This window comes from Rhincodon typus, chromosome 17, assembly GCF_021869965.1.
Source record: "Rhincodon typus isolate 14 chromosome 17, sRhiTyp1.1, whole genome shotgun sequence".
Taxonomy (NCBI): Eukaryota; Metazoa; Chordata; class Chondrichthyes; order Orectolobiformes; family Rhincodontidae; genus Rhincodon; species Rhincodon typus.
Window position 1 is genome coordinate 3,464,580 of NC_063348.1, and position 18,912 is coordinate 3,483,491.

The 18,912-nt window shown below is 41.3% G+C and overlaps 1 protein-coding gene across 1 annotated transcript in view; it reads left to right on the forward strand.

Annotated features, from left to right (window-relative positions):
• The window catches only part of LOC109924216 (mucin-5B-like), a 123,435-nt gene extending 105,142 nt beyond the window's left edge, over positions 1–18,293 (forward strand). The window contains exons 38-45 of the mRNA XM_048607281.1: positions 2,209–2,313; positions 2,457–2,497; positions 2,915–3,037; positions 3,122–3,220; positions 8,597–8,725; positions 8,829–8,868; positions 10,090–10,207; positions 17,363–18,293. Coding sequence (XP_048463238.1) covers positions 2,209–2,313; positions 2,457–2,497; positions 2,915–3,037; positions 3,122–3,220; positions 8,597–8,725; positions 8,829–8,868; positions 10,090–10,207; positions 17,363–17,522 — 815 coding nt within the window. The 3' untranslated portion in view covers positions 17,523–18,293. The remainder of the gene's footprint in view (positions 1–2,208; positions 2,314–2,456; positions 2,498–2,914; positions 3,038–3,121; positions 3,221–8,596; positions 8,726–8,828; positions 8,869–10,089; positions 10,208–17,362) is intronic.
• The last annotated feature ends 619 nt before the right edge of the window (positions 18,294–18,912 follow it).

Sequence of the window (18,912 nt, forward strand, 5' to 3'; positions counted from 1 at the left end):
CATCATAGGAGCAGAGGATGCTGCTTGGCCTGCTGTGTTCATCCAGCCCTGCACCTTGTTGTCTCGGATTCTCCAGCATCTGCAGTTCCTACTATCTCTGATAGTTTTTAAAACAGTTATTTTCCCATTTCAGTCCATTATCAAAAATGCAAAAAAAAAAGGCATGATCTTTATAGCCTGCATACAGTGGCACTGAGAAGACCGTATCACAGCTCTGCAGAATTTGTCAGCTGTAAGGGGTTCTATTCCATTAATGATCAGGTGATATATGATCACTGTTACCACTTTTTGTGCCTGCTATCCTGGCAGCTGCCAGAACTCTGGCATCCTGGTGCATCCTTATGTATCTGGTGCATTTGAGGGTCCAGGTACCTTACAAGGCTGGTTGCTGGGGAACAAGAACTAGCCATTGCAACTTTGACTCATTACACAATACCTGACTAAGCCAAAACTCAGATATATTGCCGTTCATGCTTTGACCAGGGCTGTGGTGAAGATGTGGTTCTGTTGCTAGGAACACTTAGGGCTGATCTCCAGTATAGTCCAGATAGAGTGTTTCGGATCACCTTGGAGAGCTGTGCTGTGGACAATTGGAGCAGCCAATGAGGTGATGTGATAAATGCTGAGGAACTGGGGGAGCAGGAACAGTCTTCTGATGAGGGTGCTGAGGTTATTGTGGAGTAAGAAGCTGTCCTTGTGAATGTTAGAGTTAGGCACTGTCAGGTGCTACAAGCCACACAGGACCTGATTAACATCTGGTTCTAGTAGATTAGTAAAATAAATCAAAGAACAGGGGATGCTAGAAATCTGAAAACAAAAATAGAAAACAAAAACAGAAACTCAGCAGGTTTTGCAACATCTGTAGAGAGAAAGCAGAGTTAAACAGAAAGCAGAATTGTCAAGGCGCTCTGTTGAACAAAAGGTGTAGAATTAATCAAAAGAACTGAATTGAAAGCAAGTTAACTTTGCCAATTTGCATCAAGTGATCAGTGAGTTAATAAGGTTCAGAAGAATGCAACATGCTTATGAGTCAAGCGCTAAAATATGAGTAAAAATGTGGAGATATGCTTATTGCTGAGGGAATTGATGGGTATTTAAATTTAGAGGTATAATTGTAGAGTCTTAGAATGGTTACAGCAATGAGCCCATTGTTTCCCTGCTGGCTCTCTACAAGAACAATTCAGCTAATTCCATTCCTTCACTCTTTCCCTTAGCCTTGAAATTCTTCTTCAGATTCTTATCAATTTTCCCTTTGAGTCCAGTGATCCTTCTTCAGAACTGGACTTGAACACCCCAGACCTGCTGACAATGACAAGAGTCTGGTGTCCAGCAAGGCACTGGGGACAGAGAAACTCTGACTTAGAGAGTGTTCAGATGGGACGTAGCTAAGAACAGGTAATCTGTATGGTCTGTTGGTTAAACAGTGAATAGGATGAGAGAATGGGATTGTATGTATAAAGAAGTGTCAGTCATGCCAGCTGTATACAGTAAATGCATGACTTTGTGGGTGGTGTGCCACTACATTGCCAGTGAGGGGCAATAATGTATTTCCAATGCTTGTCCCAGTGCACTGCAACCTTTAAAAGATTTCACGGGTACTTGTGATGCTGGTGTTTCAGTGGATATCTGCTGAATGGCAGCTTGTTCCGGGAATAACATGAAGTAAGATGGGGCTCAAATCATGTGAGAGCAACGGCATGTTGCGGGGCACATAATTAATGAGACAGCTTGATAAGTATGGTGAGAAATCTCACTAGGCTTTGTGGCAAGAGACCTTCGAGAAACTTGACACAACTCCCACTTAACCAGTAAAATGTCATTTTCAGCCCATTGGTTATTGTTACCTGGTTATATTGTTACCTATTTCTGAAGAAGGGTCTCGACCCGAAACGTCAGCTTTCCTGCTCCTCCGATGCTGCTTGGCCTGCTGTGTTCACCCAGCTCTACACCTTGTTATCTCCTATTGTTACCTATGCTGAGGTGTGTTGATTCTTCTATTAAGGAATAAAAAGGAGCCTACAAAGTCAAAACTTGCTGTTTTGAGTATTTCTGGTCTCTTCAGTTACTACTGTTGAATTACTTGAATAGGTTTGTTGGGTTTTTTTTATCTTGAATAAATGTCTCTCATTGATATCACTTCAAATTAGGTACTCAAATGAAAGAATAACTTCAAGCTTTTTAAGCAGTGTCAATTTTTTATTCATTTAGAATGTAATGTGACCCACTGTCCCACTTTGAAATTTGATTGCAAACCTGGATATGAACCAGTGTACCATATTAATGAAGACAAATGTTGTCCAAGTTACAAATGCGGTAAGTAGTTGCAACTATCTTTAATGTGGAATAAATAATATTTTATTGGTATCACCAATAACAATGTGTAGTATCATGCTTACAGTCTGCACTTTAATTGCAAACTAATGCTTACATTAATGGCATAACATTTCATTTTTCAGAGCCAAAGCCAGTGTGTGTGTTCAATGACACTGAGTACAAGGTAAAGAACATTCAGACATTTTAAGATATGATTTGTTGGTGTTTCTCACATGTTCAGTGTTTCGTTTCCATAATTTTAACTTCTAATTCTCACTTCTAAAACTCATATTGCCAAAACAGCACAAAATAAAGTGAATGTTTTGAGTAGTGAAACTGAAACAGAGTGCTTCTGTGTTTACTAAAATATTAATTTAGCATTAAAACAATAATCTAGTTAAAATATATTTATGTATTTAATGTTAATAACTGTGCTAAAATGATGCACGAATGGATTTCATGCAGTTCATAAAGTAGCAGGGGAAACTAAGTCTCCATAACTTTAATTAACTTCATCTACTAGAATCCACCATATTGATGGATAAAAAGACCCACAAAATTTTACAAAGCATTTCATTGAAAGGTTCATCTTCCTTTCCAGCCAGGAATGGTTATTCCTCAGGGCCCCTGTGAGAACTGCAAATGTACCAATAAAACTGATCCATCAACACAGCACAAAACTATTGAGTGTACTACCATCCCTTGTGATTCTCATTGTCCACCAGTGAGTATGCTGTTCAGAAATCAGTAATGATTCCACTTTACTTAAGAAAAGGACAGTGCTCAACAGTGTATTGTTTCCTCACAGGGTTTTAAGTATAAGGAGGTGAAAGGACAATGCTGTGGGAAGTGTACACAGGTTGACTGTATAATTGAGGTCCCAAATCAACCACCAATAATCCTCCAGGTATGCATACTCCATTACGTATTATGTTCATTTGGTATCACCATAAAAAACATCTATTCAAGATTTTGAGGCATTACGTTAGAATGTAATATTCAACTATTTTGTTATGTGAAGAGATGACTTGAAATGTTTGACGGGTTTCTACTTGAACCAACATGAGCTGTAGTACGCTTTAAAATAAAGGATATTATTTGGAATTGTCAAGTTGGTCTGTTGAACAAAAAAATCAAAGGAACTGAAATGGGAAAAAAGACTTTACTCCATTTTCAGCAAGTGATGAGCAAATTGATGAGGTTCAGAAAAATGCAACATGATCACGATTCAAGCACAAAACTATGAGTAAAAATGTGGAGATATGTTTATTGCTTAGGGAATTGTTAAATATTTTAATTTGGAGGCACAATTGTAGAGTCTTAGATTGGTTACAGCAAAAAAGGAGGCCATTGAGCCCATTGTTTCCCTACTGTGTCTCTACAAGTGCAATTCAGCTAATTCCATTCCTTCACCCTTAGTGTTGAAAATCTTTCTTCTTCAAGTCCTTATTCATTTTGCTTGTGAAAGCCCCAACTGTACCTGCATCCATCACACATGCAAGGAATGCATTCTAGATCCTGACCACTGGCTATATAAAAATATTTTATTTTCATGTTCTTTTGCTTGTCTTTTAAGAAAAGATGTATTCTGCCTTTTGACCCTTCTGCCAGTGGGAACAATATTTATCTCCATCTATTCTGTTTAGAACCTTTATACTTTGAACACCTCTATCAACTCTCTCCTAAACCTTGTCATAGAATCCCTACGGTGTAGAAGCAGGCCCTTTAGCCCATACTGACCCTCCAAAGAGCATCCCACCCACCCCACCTTTCCCATGGCCAATCCACCTAATGTGCACATCTTTGGACTGCAGGAGGAAACTGGAGCACCCAGAGGAAACCTACACAGACATGAGGAGAATTTGTAAACTCCACACTGACAGTCACCTGAGGGTGGAATCGAACCCAAGTCCCTGTCACTGTGAGGCAGCAGTGCTAACCACTGAGTCACCATGCTAACTGTTTTCTCTGATTTATTCATCTGATTGAAGTCCCTCATCCTGGGAATCTTTCTTTCTTGCACTCTCTCTAAAAGCTTCTCATCCTTCCTAAAGTGTAGTGTCCAGAATTGGGTACAGTACTCCAGTTGAGGTACAAAACCAAAGGTACAAAACCTTTTCAACAACAGATTACAAAGTAATTACTGGGTAGTGCAGTGGTTAGCACTGCTGCCTCACAGCGCCAGGAACTCAGGTTCAATTCTAACCTCAGGCAACTGTCTGTGTGGAGTTTGCATGTTCTCCCTGTGTCTGGGTGGGTTTCCTCCCACAGTCCAAAGATGTGCAGGAGTTAGGTGGATTGGGCATGCTAAATTGCCCATAGTGTCCAGGATGTGCAGGTTAACCATGGGAAATGCAGAGTTACAAGGATAATATAAGGGGTGTGGGTCTGGGTAGAATGCTCTTCGGAGGGTCGGTATGGGCTGAATGGCCTGCCTCCACACTGTCAGGATTCTATGGTGATGAAACCAGCCTATATGAACAAAACTCTATTGGGCATTTCATCAGGAGGCATAGTTACCTTACTGAAGTACCAAAATAAGTTCCTACGGTGCTTCCCTCAAATTGAGTGAAAACACAATGATATTCTACATGGCGTGGTTTGCCTCCTGAAGCATTTAAAGAAATCCTTTGGTCCCAGCAGTGTTAAAGAATAAATACTGGGATATATATCTTTTGATATATTCCCTTCATTTTGTGCAATATCACAACGTGCCTTCTCATTACAGGGAGAGGACAGTAGCATAATGGTAACGTGACTGGATGAGTAATTCAAAGGCCCAGACAGATGCATTGAAGACATGGGGAACAATTTTCCAGCTTTGTTTCGAAGTGTGAAGGCAAACATATTAGGTGTAATTAATGTGTTGCCCACTTCCCATCCCTGGTGAGATATCCCACCAGGTCACCTGCTACTTAGCTCATTATGAAACTTACCCTATCACAGGAAATGTGAAGTCTGTAGTGTTGACGGAATAGGTGCCTAGGAAGGCGAGCCTGATGTTGAGAGTCTCAGCAGCACGTTCATGCTGAGGCAGAAAGCCACTGCCAGAGGACGGCTCGCTGTTGTTTCAATTGTGGAGCACATAGAAAATGTGCAATGTTGAAGAAAATGGCCACAAAGAGACTTGTGATGGCCAGGGTTAATGGAGCAGTGTGTGAGCGAGGGGTTGCATCTGTATCCAGTCATTGGGCATTCACATGGGAATAGCATGGTCCTACAACAGTTTGACAGCATAGACATGCAGGGTCTCTACTCCCTAGCCATCCTGCAGCATTGACTGTCTTGTCTGCACCTCCCTGTCGCTGTCACTGCTGGGAACTCCCTCAGATGTACACTTCTGTGCACACAACCAGCCAAACAGTAGGCAACGATGATAGTGACAGAGTGAGCCTATGCCATACACATGCGTTGCTACTGTTGTTCCTACTTGATGTATTTGATGGTCCTTGTACACCCACAACCATTGCACCTTGTCAATGAACAAGGAGTGATCTAGTCGTGCCTATTGGCCCTGGATGTTTGGTCGAGCAACTCCTGGGCATTTGAGTCTGAATGGGCCAGACATGCCAAGGATATTTTTGCCACAGGCAAGTTGACCCTCTGGTTGGAACTTCCAAGGATTGGAGGGGGCCAGGCAGGCTGGCAGTCAAGGGCTGGGCTACCTTTGCAGTGTCCTGAGTTGAAACAGTAGCAAGAACCTGTGTGTGGTTTCGCCCCTGGCTGGGTGCCTCATGGCACCACCCTGTCTCGTTGTGAGAAAGGCAAACCTGGACTAGGCTTAAGGCTCTCTCACTTTTGACCTGCCTTTTATCTTAAGGGCCAATGCCCGGGACAGCAGGTATAATTGTTGACTCTCCGGCAGCCTCTGAGGGTACTGGGCCTGCCTCTCTCTAGCAGCAGACAACTTGCCCATGAAGGCAGACAGATGGTTGCAGGATTGGCTACGCTGCTGTAGAGTGTGAGCCAATGACAGGTAGTGTATCACTGGGCTGACTACATTGCCCAGGCTTGTCAGGTTTGAAGCTAGTCCCTTCTCTGCACCTACCAGCTGCAGCTGTTGTTCCTTCATGGTGAAGGCCTTCATTGCCGAGACCACAGGGTCTTCTCTTGCCAAGGGCAGAGCAGGTGCCTGGTCTCTTGCAGTTCTCCGACTACCAGTGGTCTGTGTGTTATTCCCAAACCCATCTGCAGGGCTGTCAGTATCCTTATCCATGTTGCTGGGGAGTCCAGGATGCAGTGTCAAAGATGGTCTCTGTATTGCATCTACACTGTCATCTAGAGAGGTCGAGGCACTCTGGTCTGTGGATGACGACTGGTCCTTGGGAAATATAAGAAGCAGAAGGTTTTGCAAGCACTGATTAATGAGACCGTTGCAGTGGGATGAGAAGTGTCAGGACATGGATGTCTCCTCATCCCCGTGGGAGCAGTCCCTGTCTTCTCCAGCTAGGGCGAGTCTCCTTTCCTTGGAGGGGAGTGAGGGTGGCACTCACCATCTAGTGGACATCTCTTCATCCTGCTATGAACTGTCATCTCTGTAATGACATAAAGGGGCCAAATGGGTAAGATGAAAGTGTGTGGCAGGGCCATTAGCGCTGATGCACGTCAGAGAAAGGTGCTGAGGGAATGAGGAGACTGCACAGAGGAGAGCACACAGCACACAGGGGTGGCACAGTGGCTCAGTGATTAGTGCTGCTGCCTCACAGCACCAGGGACCCGGGTTCAATTCTACCCTCGGGTGACCGTCTGTGTAGAGTTTGCACATTCTCCCTGTGTCTGTGTGGGTTTCCTCCGGGTGCTCCAGTTCCCTCCCACAATCCAAAGATGTGCAGGTTAGATGGATTGGCCATGCTAAATTGCCTGTAGTGTTCAGGGATGTGTAGATTAGGTGGGTTACAGAGGGATGGGTCTGGGTGGGATGCTCTGAGGCTCAGTGTGGACTTGTTGGGCCAAAGGGCCTGTTTCCACACTGTAGGGATTCTATAAAAAAAAGATGCAGGGTTACTGATGTGGAAGGATGGGACTACTGAGAATGAGTGAGGGAAGGTGTTTCATGCAACAGAGGGGCTTTTAGAGCAAAAGTGGATGCTGTTGTTAAGTGTGAGACAGCAGAGAGCAGGGTCCTCCTCACCCTGGAGATGGCACTGGCATGGATTGTGATCCCTGACCAAACTGGCATAGTATAGTGAACTGGCTCCCTGTGCCGCTTCTCCGGGAAGAGGATTCCTCTCCTTTCCATCACCAGGAACTCCACGTCTCTCTCAGAAAAGCATGGCGTGAGCCTCCACTTCACCGCCATCTCTCCTTGCGCCTTCCACAGCCATGCAGCATAGCTTTGAGGTAGCAGCAACGGTTACTGGTCTTGGGGAGTACCTGTGCTGAGAGGCATGTTGCTCTGGAAACAGCAAGTGATAAGATGAGCTGAAAACAACAACTTCTGGAGGTCAGACAGCATCCATGGAGAGACAACAAGTTAACATTTCGAGTCTAGATGACTCTTCATCAGATGGGGGCAGAAATTAAACATGATTCTTTCTGTGAGGCATCAAATGGCAATAAATACAGCGATTTTGTTAAGATACAGTGAAAATACCCACTCACCCTCACTGCGAGAATCACACCACTGAGCTCGACATGACTTGCAGTTTGCGTAAAAACAGTACAATTCAGCCCTAGAAAATGTTGCCCTTGTGCAAACAGCTAAAGCTTGATTCAGAAATAATCATTGATGTGATCAGGTCCCGAGTTCTTTCTTCAGCTTTATAATGGAGATTAGGAATCTGTGATCCCCTTGCTCAGCAAGCAAATGTTTACAGAGCAACTTTGATGCTGAAAACATCCCAAGGGATTTCACCGAGGTGTAATAAAAAATAAATGACCGTGGAACCCAAGGAAGAATTGTTGCACATATGTGTGTCGTACGCAGTTGCATTGGCCACCACTGCAGCTTACTATAAATTGCATGCCTATGGTAAATAAACAAAGCTGCATCTTAACATTTATTCATTGGTCGTGTTGGAATGTACTTGGAATGTTTTTCACAGTACAGTTGTAACTATGATTTTAATTGTTAGAGTAACCTGTGGTTTTACAATATAGAAAGAGTTCATAGACATTGTATTAGAGATCCTTATATGCAGGGAAAGATAAATTATCCACTTTGACATTCAGTACATGTGATTGTCATAGTAATAAAGATTGATGGGCTGACAGAGCCCACAGTGCTCACATTTCTCTGTAGTTACTTGCCATTGAAAACTTTTCCTTTCCTTTAATTGCACAGCCTGGAGCTGTAATGTCAGATTCAAAGAACAATTGCACTAAATATGAGTGTAAGAAAATAGGATCTCACTTTGTTCCAAACATCTATCATCAAAGGTGTCCCCAACTGGATCCTGATAACTGTGAACCTGTGAGTACAAGGATAACAAAATCTGTTCTGTAAATTAAATAACCAGAAGTTTTGTCAGATTTGAATTTTCAAAGAACAATTTCTAATTGATTTTCTGCAACAGGGAACAATGCACATGGACTCAGATGGCTGTTGTCAGAAATGTAAGTAGTGCATTTAAACAGTTTTAAAATCTCCCTGTGGCTCTAAATTAAAATGCAGTCAAACTGATGCAATTTGGTTGGAAGTGAATTTAATTCAATGTTAGCCTTGGCTTTGTCATAAGAATTCCCACAACTCATTTGGAGAGTCATTTGTTCTAAACCTTGTTTCAGGCCTCAAGTAAGTATTTGATGCTGACTCTGCAATGATGTTGCAAGAGAGCATCTCATTGACAGAGGTATCAAATCTTAGGTGACAGTTTTACCAAACAATATATAAATTCTATCAAAGTGATGCAAAAAACACTACAGTATTATTTGAAGAAGGGCAGAGTTTTCCCGGTTGTCTAGCTCTCATTTATCCCTCAACCAACATTGCTAAAACAAATTCAGTGCACCTTGTTTTAATTTCTGTTTGTGGGACTTTGTTGAGCACAAACTGGGTATCACATTTGCCTTGAACACAATAATGAATACACTTTAAGATTACTTAACTGGCTGTAAAACAATTTGGGATGCCTGAAGATGTAATTTTTTAATATGATTCGACCCACTTAGGGGAAGGCCTAGTGGTATTACTGCTGGACTGTTAATCCAGAGACACAGATAATGTCCTGGGGTCCTTGGTTTGAATCCCGTCATGGCAGATGATGGGATTTGAAATCAATATAAAAATGCTGTATTAGGAGTCTATTGCTGACGTGAATCCATTGTCGATTGTCGGGAAAAGCCCCTCTGGCTCACTGATGTCCTTTAGGGAAGGAAACTTCCATCCTTACCTGGTCTGGCTTACAAGTGACTTCAGACCCACAGCAATGTGGTTGACTTTCAAACTGGGCAATTAGGGATGAGCAATAAATGCTGCCTAGCCAGCGACGCCCTCATCTCGTGAATAAAAGGAAGACAATTTTACAAATGATGGAGTAGGTTTGAGGGGGCTACTCTACTCCTAATTTGTATGCTTGTATCTGGTGTAGAATTTCACAGATGGCTGTGCAGATCATCCCCTTGTAATCTGAATTTGCTGGGTAATTTCTGTGAATGTGTACACATTTCACTACTTTGGACTTAAGAATCTATAAATCATTATACCAAAAAATAAAATTGTGCAAGATATTAAATTTAAAATGTTACCTTCATCTTATTGTCTGCTTTAATGTATGAAAAATTATCTGAATCAACCTCACTGAACTTTAATGATCTTAATGATGTTCACAATCATAGGTATCCCAAAGACATGTACAGTTTCTCAAACCACAACCTATATCAACCATCAAGGATGTCGATCTAAACAAAACGTATCGATGACTTACTGCGAAGGGCGGTGTTTGACCTATTCTATGTAAGTATAAGAAACATCTGAGTGGGCTCACAGAGAAGCATCCAACAAGAAATATAAAGTGGGAGCACTGAACTGAGAGAAACATCAGGGAACGGCAAAGTCCAAAAATAACATCATGGAGAGACAGATGGCAGAAATGTTAAACAGTGTCAAACATTCAGAGCAATTTTTGAAGGAGAATACAAAGTCTGAAAGATACACCTGGAAGAGAGTTGACTGGGAGAAATTTACATGAGGGAGAGAATATCAATTCACAGTGGAATATCAGTGAGAAAACAGTATATAAGAAAAATATTGGGGAGAAAGAGGGATGAACAAGCTGAAACATGAGAAATAGATAGTTACATATTCAGAGAAAACTCAGGAGCCCAAGAGGTAGTCCGACAGAGACTTGAGATAGAATCAAATAGAAACAATGTCTCTGCGTTTACTTGATTAGAACTGCTCATCATTTTGAAGACTTCCATTAGGAGAGACATCAGCCTTATTTTTGCAGGAGAAAACTGACCTAACTTGTTCCTGTTTTCCCTATATATATGTATTCACACTTTTCTGGTGTTGGCGTGCAATGCACTCGCCAATGCCTCTATATCCCTTTACTAATTATAGTGACCAAGGTTTGATATAGGTTTAACATAATTTCCGTACTTTTCAATTCTACCCATCTAGAAATAAAATCCCCCAGCGTTTGGTTCACTATTTCATGCTCTGTTAACCTGTGGAACAACTTGTAGTGATTAGTTCATTGTACTCTGAGATCAGTCTATTCTGCTACTCCATATAGACTTACACTTTCCAAGTAATGTGACCTCTCTCTCCTTCCAGCTAAAATGTAGTGCCTCTCATATCCCCTGACTTTGTATTCTCTGACCCTATTAGTTTATCGTGGGGCATCTTATGTGTATGCAGGTAGAGACATGAGTATGGTTCTTAGTGAACATTAAAGAATATTAAAGGGGAAAGGGAAAGACTAAGTAGTGAGTTAGCCCAGTGGTGGACAAATAATACAAAAGCAAGCCTGTGGGACAGCTTTGATCATCATTTGGAACTGACTAATCAAAGAGAGTCAGCGTAGATTCATTAAGAAAAGGTCCTTCCTGACTAGATTAATTGAACTTTTTGAGGATCTGACAAGAAGGATCAAAGAAGGTGATATAACCTACATGGATTTTAATAAAGCATAACAAGGCCCCCAATGGAGACTGTTTGAAAGGTTAAAACCCATGGAAATAAAGAACAAAGGCAAGTTGAACTAAAATTATGTAAGTGGCAGGAAACAAAGAGTAACAGTCAATGTACTTTTGTGATGCAGTGCTGGTGGAGTTTGCCATGTGGTCGGTAGTGAGGTTGAAAGCTGTCGACTGTAGAAAGCTGTGAACTACAGAAAGCTGTGGATCATAAAAAATACCACTCTTCTGTAATTATATTTTGCAGCGTTTATCTGATTTATTAAAGTGTGGTACCTTTTCTTTTTTTTTGATGGTTACACATGTAACGTGTGTACTTTACTTATGACCTTTTGGGTTTCTGTCACCCACACATCCCTGAGGGAACATGCTGGTCACGTGAGCAGAATGTGGCAAATAGACTTCAATCCATAGAAGTGCATAGTAATGCATTTGGGCAGAAGGGTTAAATAAACATTAGGCTGCTGGAGTGTACAAAGGAACTGTGGGGCCTTGGAATACATTTTCACAAGTCTATAAAGGCAGCAAAGCAAGTAGATATGGTGATTCAGAAGATATGCGATACTTTTCTTTATCAGCCACTCAGTGGACTGTAAGAACAGGGAAATGTTAGAACCACATAAAACATTTAGTTAGGGTAGAGTTAGAATGCTTTGTAAAGCTGTTTCAATTGAATGGTTCTATTTGCAACTGTGTTCCTTTAAATTCAGTCATTTGGTTTTTGCAGTAAATTAAGTTTCCACTGGACTTCAACAGGTAAACCTATTAGGAAGCAAGTGAAGAAATGGCCAGACAGCTGTTCAGTGTTTATCAAATGATTCCTGGTGGTTGAAATCTTGCTAGTTTCCAACGAAATTCCTGCGCAAGGTTGCTGTGATCACCCATTTGCTTCCTGCTAAAGAACTAATGGCTGGTAGTCTGACAAATTTAGTATTTAGTACTTTGGGCAGCATCATTGTCATTGTTAGCCTGGTAGTGTTCCAGTCTTGATTCTATTGTTAATCTTGTACTGTGCATCTATCCCTGTAAGATTGCAGATTCAATCTGAACAAAAACAAATGTTGTCAGGAGGCTGAAAGTAGTCATCATTTCTCTCTTCTGGAACGTAAGAACTGATTGATGGTTATTTTTATAGCCTGGTTTGGAAAGAAACAAAGGAAAGAACTGAAGTGGAAGGGGGCGATGCAAGGCAATCTGCCTCAGACAAAAACAGAAATTGCTGGAGAAACTCAGTACATCTGGCAGCATCTGTGGGAAGAAGGCAGAGTTAATGTTTCAAGTCCGGTGACTCTTTATCTAAAGGCAATCTGCCTCTCCCATTAAATATCCAGGATGAAAATGACCCCTTTTGTTCTTGTGCTTGACTTTGGAGTTCAGAACACTGAGTTGCATGCTTGAAAACAAGGTGAATGTCATCAAGGAGGGCAGTATTTTCCCTGCAGGGTGGCAGTTTGGGGAGTGGCTGAGATTTGGGAAATTAGCAGGGAGCCAAGTCACCTTTTCTCCATTCTCCTTGATAGCCTTACCAAACAAAAATCCTTCAATCTCAGCCTTGAAAATTTTAATTGATTTGGCATGCACAGCCTTTTCAGGAATAGAATTTTTGCATTAGAAATATGAGAAACTGAGAATGAAACTAGCACGTTGGTCTCAGACAGTGCTTGTGCCAAGCATTCTGCTACACAGACAGTGGAAGGTTTGGCTGTTGAATGTATGGAGACAATGCCTGTGCTTATTTGATATGATACTTTGAAACTTAAATACTATCTGTAGTTACATCACAAAACATAGTGCAATTTGTGAAGCAGAATTGTTTAGCGCACAGGGATCTGCCTGCAGAGCTGAAAGATGCAGTACAGCAGCACTGCAGGGCCACCACCAGTGAGAAATGAGATTACAGCATGGCAAATTTATGTAGACCATTTACGTTATAAACACAAACGTTTATGCAGAAGAATGTTGCCACAAAATGTGCTAACAGTAAGGTTTTATGGATAGGAAATGTGCTTAAACACAAGTCTTTTTTGGTTATCAATCAAACAGTTAAATTGAAACTTGATTTGTTCATACTACCAGTATGGTTGATTCTTACTAAGTTCAGGCTCAGTTTATTACTTCAGCATTTTTAATAATCCTTCTTTAGTTTCCTCTTTGGCTTTCCATCAAATAATTTGATCTGTCAGGATAATGCCCCTTATCAGTTATTTATTCACTGTTCATCAAATGATCTTATGATTCCAGCTTGTCACTTTTATGCTGAACCATTGCCAGTTGCCATTTATTTTGTTCAGGCATATTCAATCTGTTTCTGGTAGTTAAGATTTCAAGGACAGAATACATCTTTTGCTTCTTTTTACAGAAATTAAGAGGTTCTGGGGCCTTGATGAGTGTTTCCTTGAGGAGTTGTTCTGAAATGGAAGCATTTCCATTCTATCTGCAAACATCAGCTCTGCCATGTCCTTGAGCTGTCTTAAAATGCGCTATTATAAATAATCAGGGACAGGTGTGCATCATGGCTTTAGTTTTCTGTTTTCACATCTCCCACATCAAAATATTCAGCGCTATGAATAAATGAAGATAAATAATGGCACAGAACTTGCAGGAACAGGACGTTTTGCAGTGTAGGCCATTAATTAGCTTTTATCGTGCACACTTCAATTCTACATTTTTTGTCATATGACTTGCTAGGAGTACAAGCTGTTATGGACATGGCAAGTACAATGGAATATTTGGGATCTGAATGAATAATGGGAACAGCAGCACTTCCTGAATCACAAACAATGGAAAAATGAAGCAAATTAGCATAAATTAAAGTCAAAGCAGGAACAGAAAGTAAAGTAAGGGAAAGACTGACTGTGATAACGAGGTGTAGAGCTGGATGAACACAGCAGGCCAAGCAGCATCATAGGAGCAGGAAGGCTGACGTTTCGGGCCTAGACTCTTCATCAGGGACTAGGCCCGGAACGTCAGCCTTCCTGCTCCTATGATGCTGCTTGGCCTGCTGTGTTCATCCAGCTCTACACCTTGTTATCTCAGATTCTCCAGCATCTGCAGTTCCTACTATCTCTGAAAGACTGACTGTGTAGAGTTTGCACGTTCTCCCCATGTCTGCGTGGGTTTCTTCTGGGTGCTCTGGTTTCCTCCACAGTCCAAAGATTTACAGGTTATGTAGATTGGCTATGTTAAATTGCCCATAGCAACTAGGGTGGGAAAAGCAGGATAGGGTAGGAGGTGGGTCTGGGTGGGATGCTCTTTGGAGGGTCAGCGTGGACTCAATGAGCCAAATGGCCTGCCTTCACAATGTAGGGATTTTATGGATTGTATGAAAAATAGTAAAGAGGCAGAAAAGAGCAAAACAAAATAATCCCAAATTAAATCTGTCCTGCTTTAAAATCTCTAACAACTATCGGGCAGCACGGTGGCACAGTGGTTAGCGCTGCTGCCTCACAGTGCCAGGGACCTGGGTTTGATTCCATCCTCGGGCGGCTGCCTGTGTGAAGTTTGCATGTTCTCCCCATGTCTGCATGGGTTTCCTCTGGGTGCCCCAGTTTCCTCTCACAGTCCAAAAGATGTGCAGGCTAGGTGGATTGGCCATGCTAAATTGCCTGTAGTGTTCAGGGATGTGTAGATTAGGTGGGTTATAGGGGGATGGGTTTGGGTGGATGCTCTGAGGATCAGTGTGGACTTGTTTCCACTCTGTAGGGATTCTATTCTAACTTACTACATTAAATGATGAGATTGAACAGTTGTTACTGGGGCAAGGAGATTGATCAATTGGGATTGCAACAGTAAATGCCATATTAGTCTTCTAAAAAGTACTTATTCTGTTAAATTCCATTTCTAACCTTCTGTGTCGTATTAAATTGATAATTGCTGTGGATATCTAATAAGTTCATGACAATGATTGGGAGACTAAGCGTGAGATGTTTGTCCAATACAAAGAACAAAGAACAAAGAAAATTACAGCACAGGAACAGGCCCTTCGGCCCTCCAAGGCTGCGCCGATCCAGATCCTCTATCTAAACCTGTCACCTATTTTCCAAGGATCTGTATCCCTCTGCTCCCTGCCCATTCATGTATCTGTCTAAATACATCTTAAATGACGCTATCGCGCCCGCCTCTATCACCTCTGCTGGCAACGCGTTCCAGGCACCCACCACCCGCTGCGTAAAGATTAGTACAGTAAAGATTAGTAAAGATTATTACAAGTACAGGAACACCCAGTAAATCCTAAAGGTTCAGAACACACAGCTTATCACACAATCTCTTGAACTTTCAAAGCAATTTGCACATCAATGACGGCTTGCATCATTAACATGCGTTATTTTCAAGCAAGATTCAGCCTCATGAAAGAGTACATATGCAGACAATTTACATATCTCCCATGGTACTGCGTGCAGGAAGTCTAGGCCAAGTGTAATCATCAGATAAAAAGGGATTAAATGTAAAAGGATCATTGGACCAGGGTGTGCAGTGAAATTTAACAACTGTTTTAAACACGTATGCTGTTCTTATTTTGATGCTTCCAAAGTGATTTTCCATGTCAACATTAAAACTAAAACTGCCTATATAAACTTGCCAAAATACCTGCTCATTCCAAAGGTGGGACAGCTACATAGATTATTTTCAATAATTAATTTGGATGTAAGAACCTAGCGTAGTGTCTAAGTGCTGCAAAGGTAGTGCCATCTGTGGTTGAACAGCCCACTAATGCTTGCATATGACAAATGGCCATTGGGATGAATGGGGGAATATCCAATTTAATAAGTTTAATGGTCCTCTTTGTTGCAAATATTCTTTTGTTTTAAGTACTACACAATACTGAATTGGAATATTCCTTGATAATTTTCTCACAGCTATTCATGCTATAGACCTACTTGATGCCTATAAAATGCTCGAGATGATTGACAAAGTAGACGTAGAGAAAATGTTTCCTCATGTGAGGCAATCTAGAACAGGAAGTCATAGTTTTAGGATAACAGGTGGCAAATTTAAATCAGAGATGAGGAGAGTCATGAATCTGTGGAATTCACTAGCCCAGAATGCGGTGGATGCCAGGAATCTATATGAATTGAATTACGTTTAAAAGATATTTAGATAAGTACATGAATAGGAAAGGTTTGGTAGGATATGGGCCAGGAGCAGGCATATGGAACTAGTTTAGTTTGGGATTATGTTGGACTGAGGGTTCTGTTTCCGTGCTTTATGACTCTATAGACAGATTTTTAATCAGTAATGAGTTGAAAGTTTATGGAGAGAGCAAGCAGGAAAGTGGAGTTGAGGAGAAAATGAAATCTCCCATGATATTTTTGAGGGGCTGAATTGCCTACTCCCGCTCCTAGTTCTTATGTTTTTACATTCTTCTGCTGTTACTTTATTGGAAGGATGAAGGAAAATGGAAATCAAATTTCTGCTGCACTTTTGGTAAAGTTGCAGAAGCATCTCTTGAGGAAATTCTTGACAAAGTACAATGCACTAGTGGATACAGGGACTCAAGTCCAAGGGTATCCTTTAGGTGAAATGTGGCTGGTTGTTAGGAAAAATGAGAGTTTTCATTATAAATTCCTCTCATCACATTTTTAGTAGAAACTGTCTGTGTAAACCTGCCATGCTTCAGCTACACCTTGGTGGCAGTCAGTACTCAGCTTTGAGTCAGACACTATATCTTTTTATATTCTTCAATTACAAATTCCTGAGTCTTATGTCACTGTTTAAAATGGAGCTTGAATATTTGTCACACTGTCATCACGTGAGTAATGTTGTAATGCCTCTAATAAATCCATGGGTAATGATATTATGACAAGTTGACATATTATAAGTGTGAACATAGAGATTTATAATAAAAGACATTGAGAGGGAGTTCATGCTGTACTTATATTTTAATATTGTATTATTTGAAAGATAAATAATTAATCTTTGCATATCCTAAAGTCAGTAATTGAAGTAATATTTCTTGGTTCTATGACAGGTATTCTCCTGAGGCAAATACGATTTCTCATAACTGCACCTGCTGTCAGGAATTAGCGACTGGCAAGCAAAATATTACACTGATTTGTCCAGATGACACTACAATTGAGTTCACCTACACCTATGTGAAGAATTGCGGCTGTGTATCTACGAAATGTTGAGAACCTACCAAGCACTTATCAGAAACTCCAGCTCATTTGGAGGACCCAATACATTTAAGAAAAAAGTGTAAAAATGTCGAAAACATGGTGTCTCGGATAACCAATAAATGCAAAATAGACCAAATCTTTCAATAGAATTTTAAGCCAAATGCTAATATGAATATAGATGTTGGTGACATGAATTCTACGTACTTTAGAGTAAATACTGCAATATATTTTTCATCATTTCATTTTCTTACAATCAATTCAAAAGTGTCCATGCAGAAATGAAAGGTTTACCTCACCTTCTCTAGAACAAAATCCCTATATATCAGTCAACTAAACAACATGGCAGCACTGTTGATCACAGCCTACAGTGAGATGAAGAACAGCAAACTATTGTTTCTAGTCTTATTCTGATGGCAGTGACTGCAGCTGTTGCTTTGAAACAAAATATTTTTTCAGAAAATCTGAAAAGTTTGAAATACTTGAGTTGCAGAGCTATGGTGAGAGATGTCCTATAAAAATGGAGTTTCAGCAACTCCACATTGCAATCGCAATAAATGGCTTAAACTTACTCCTCTAGATGAGGTTAGGCATTCCAATTACAGCCATGACTCTCAATTTCTACCTATTCCTTTAGGTTAATGGTAAACACAGTGTCACCTCACCCTGTTTTTTTCATGCATGGTATGTCTGCATTCTCAGTACATGTTAGCTTCTTCTTTGAGCTTTACTGTGAACTTTTCTTTTTGTCATGATACTACTGGTCAATAAAAGGAGTTAACTGCACTCATTTGATGTCTGGGTTTTCATGAACTGAGCTGTTTTATCTTTGTGACACCAAACCCTATCTAGATATTGCCATGGACAGATTGTGAATTTTAAAACCTACACTCACCAACTGATTGAACACAGCAGGCCAAGCAGCATCATAGGAGCAGAGAGGCTGACGTTTCGGGCCTAGACCCTTCATCAGAAAAGGGGGAGGGGAAGGGGGTTCTGAAATAAATAGGGAGAGAGTGGGAGGCGGATAGAAGATGGATAGAGGAGAGAGGATAGGTGGAGAGGAAACAAACAGGTCGAAGAGATGGGGATGGAGCCAGTAAAGGTGAGTGTAGGTAGGGAGTTAGGAAGGGGATAGGTCAGTCCAGGGAGGACGGACAGGTCAAGGGGGCGGGATGAGGTTGGTCGGTAGGAGATGGAGGTGCGGCTTGAGGTGGGAGGAGGGGATAGGTGGGAGGAAGAACAGGTTAGGGAGGCAGGGACGAGCTGGACTGGTTTTGGGATGCGGTAGTGGGAGGGGAGATTTTGAAGCTTGTGAAATCCACATTGATACAATTGGGCTGCAGGGTTCCCAAGCAGAATATGAGTTGCTGTTCCTGCAACCTTCGGGTGGCATCGTTGTGGC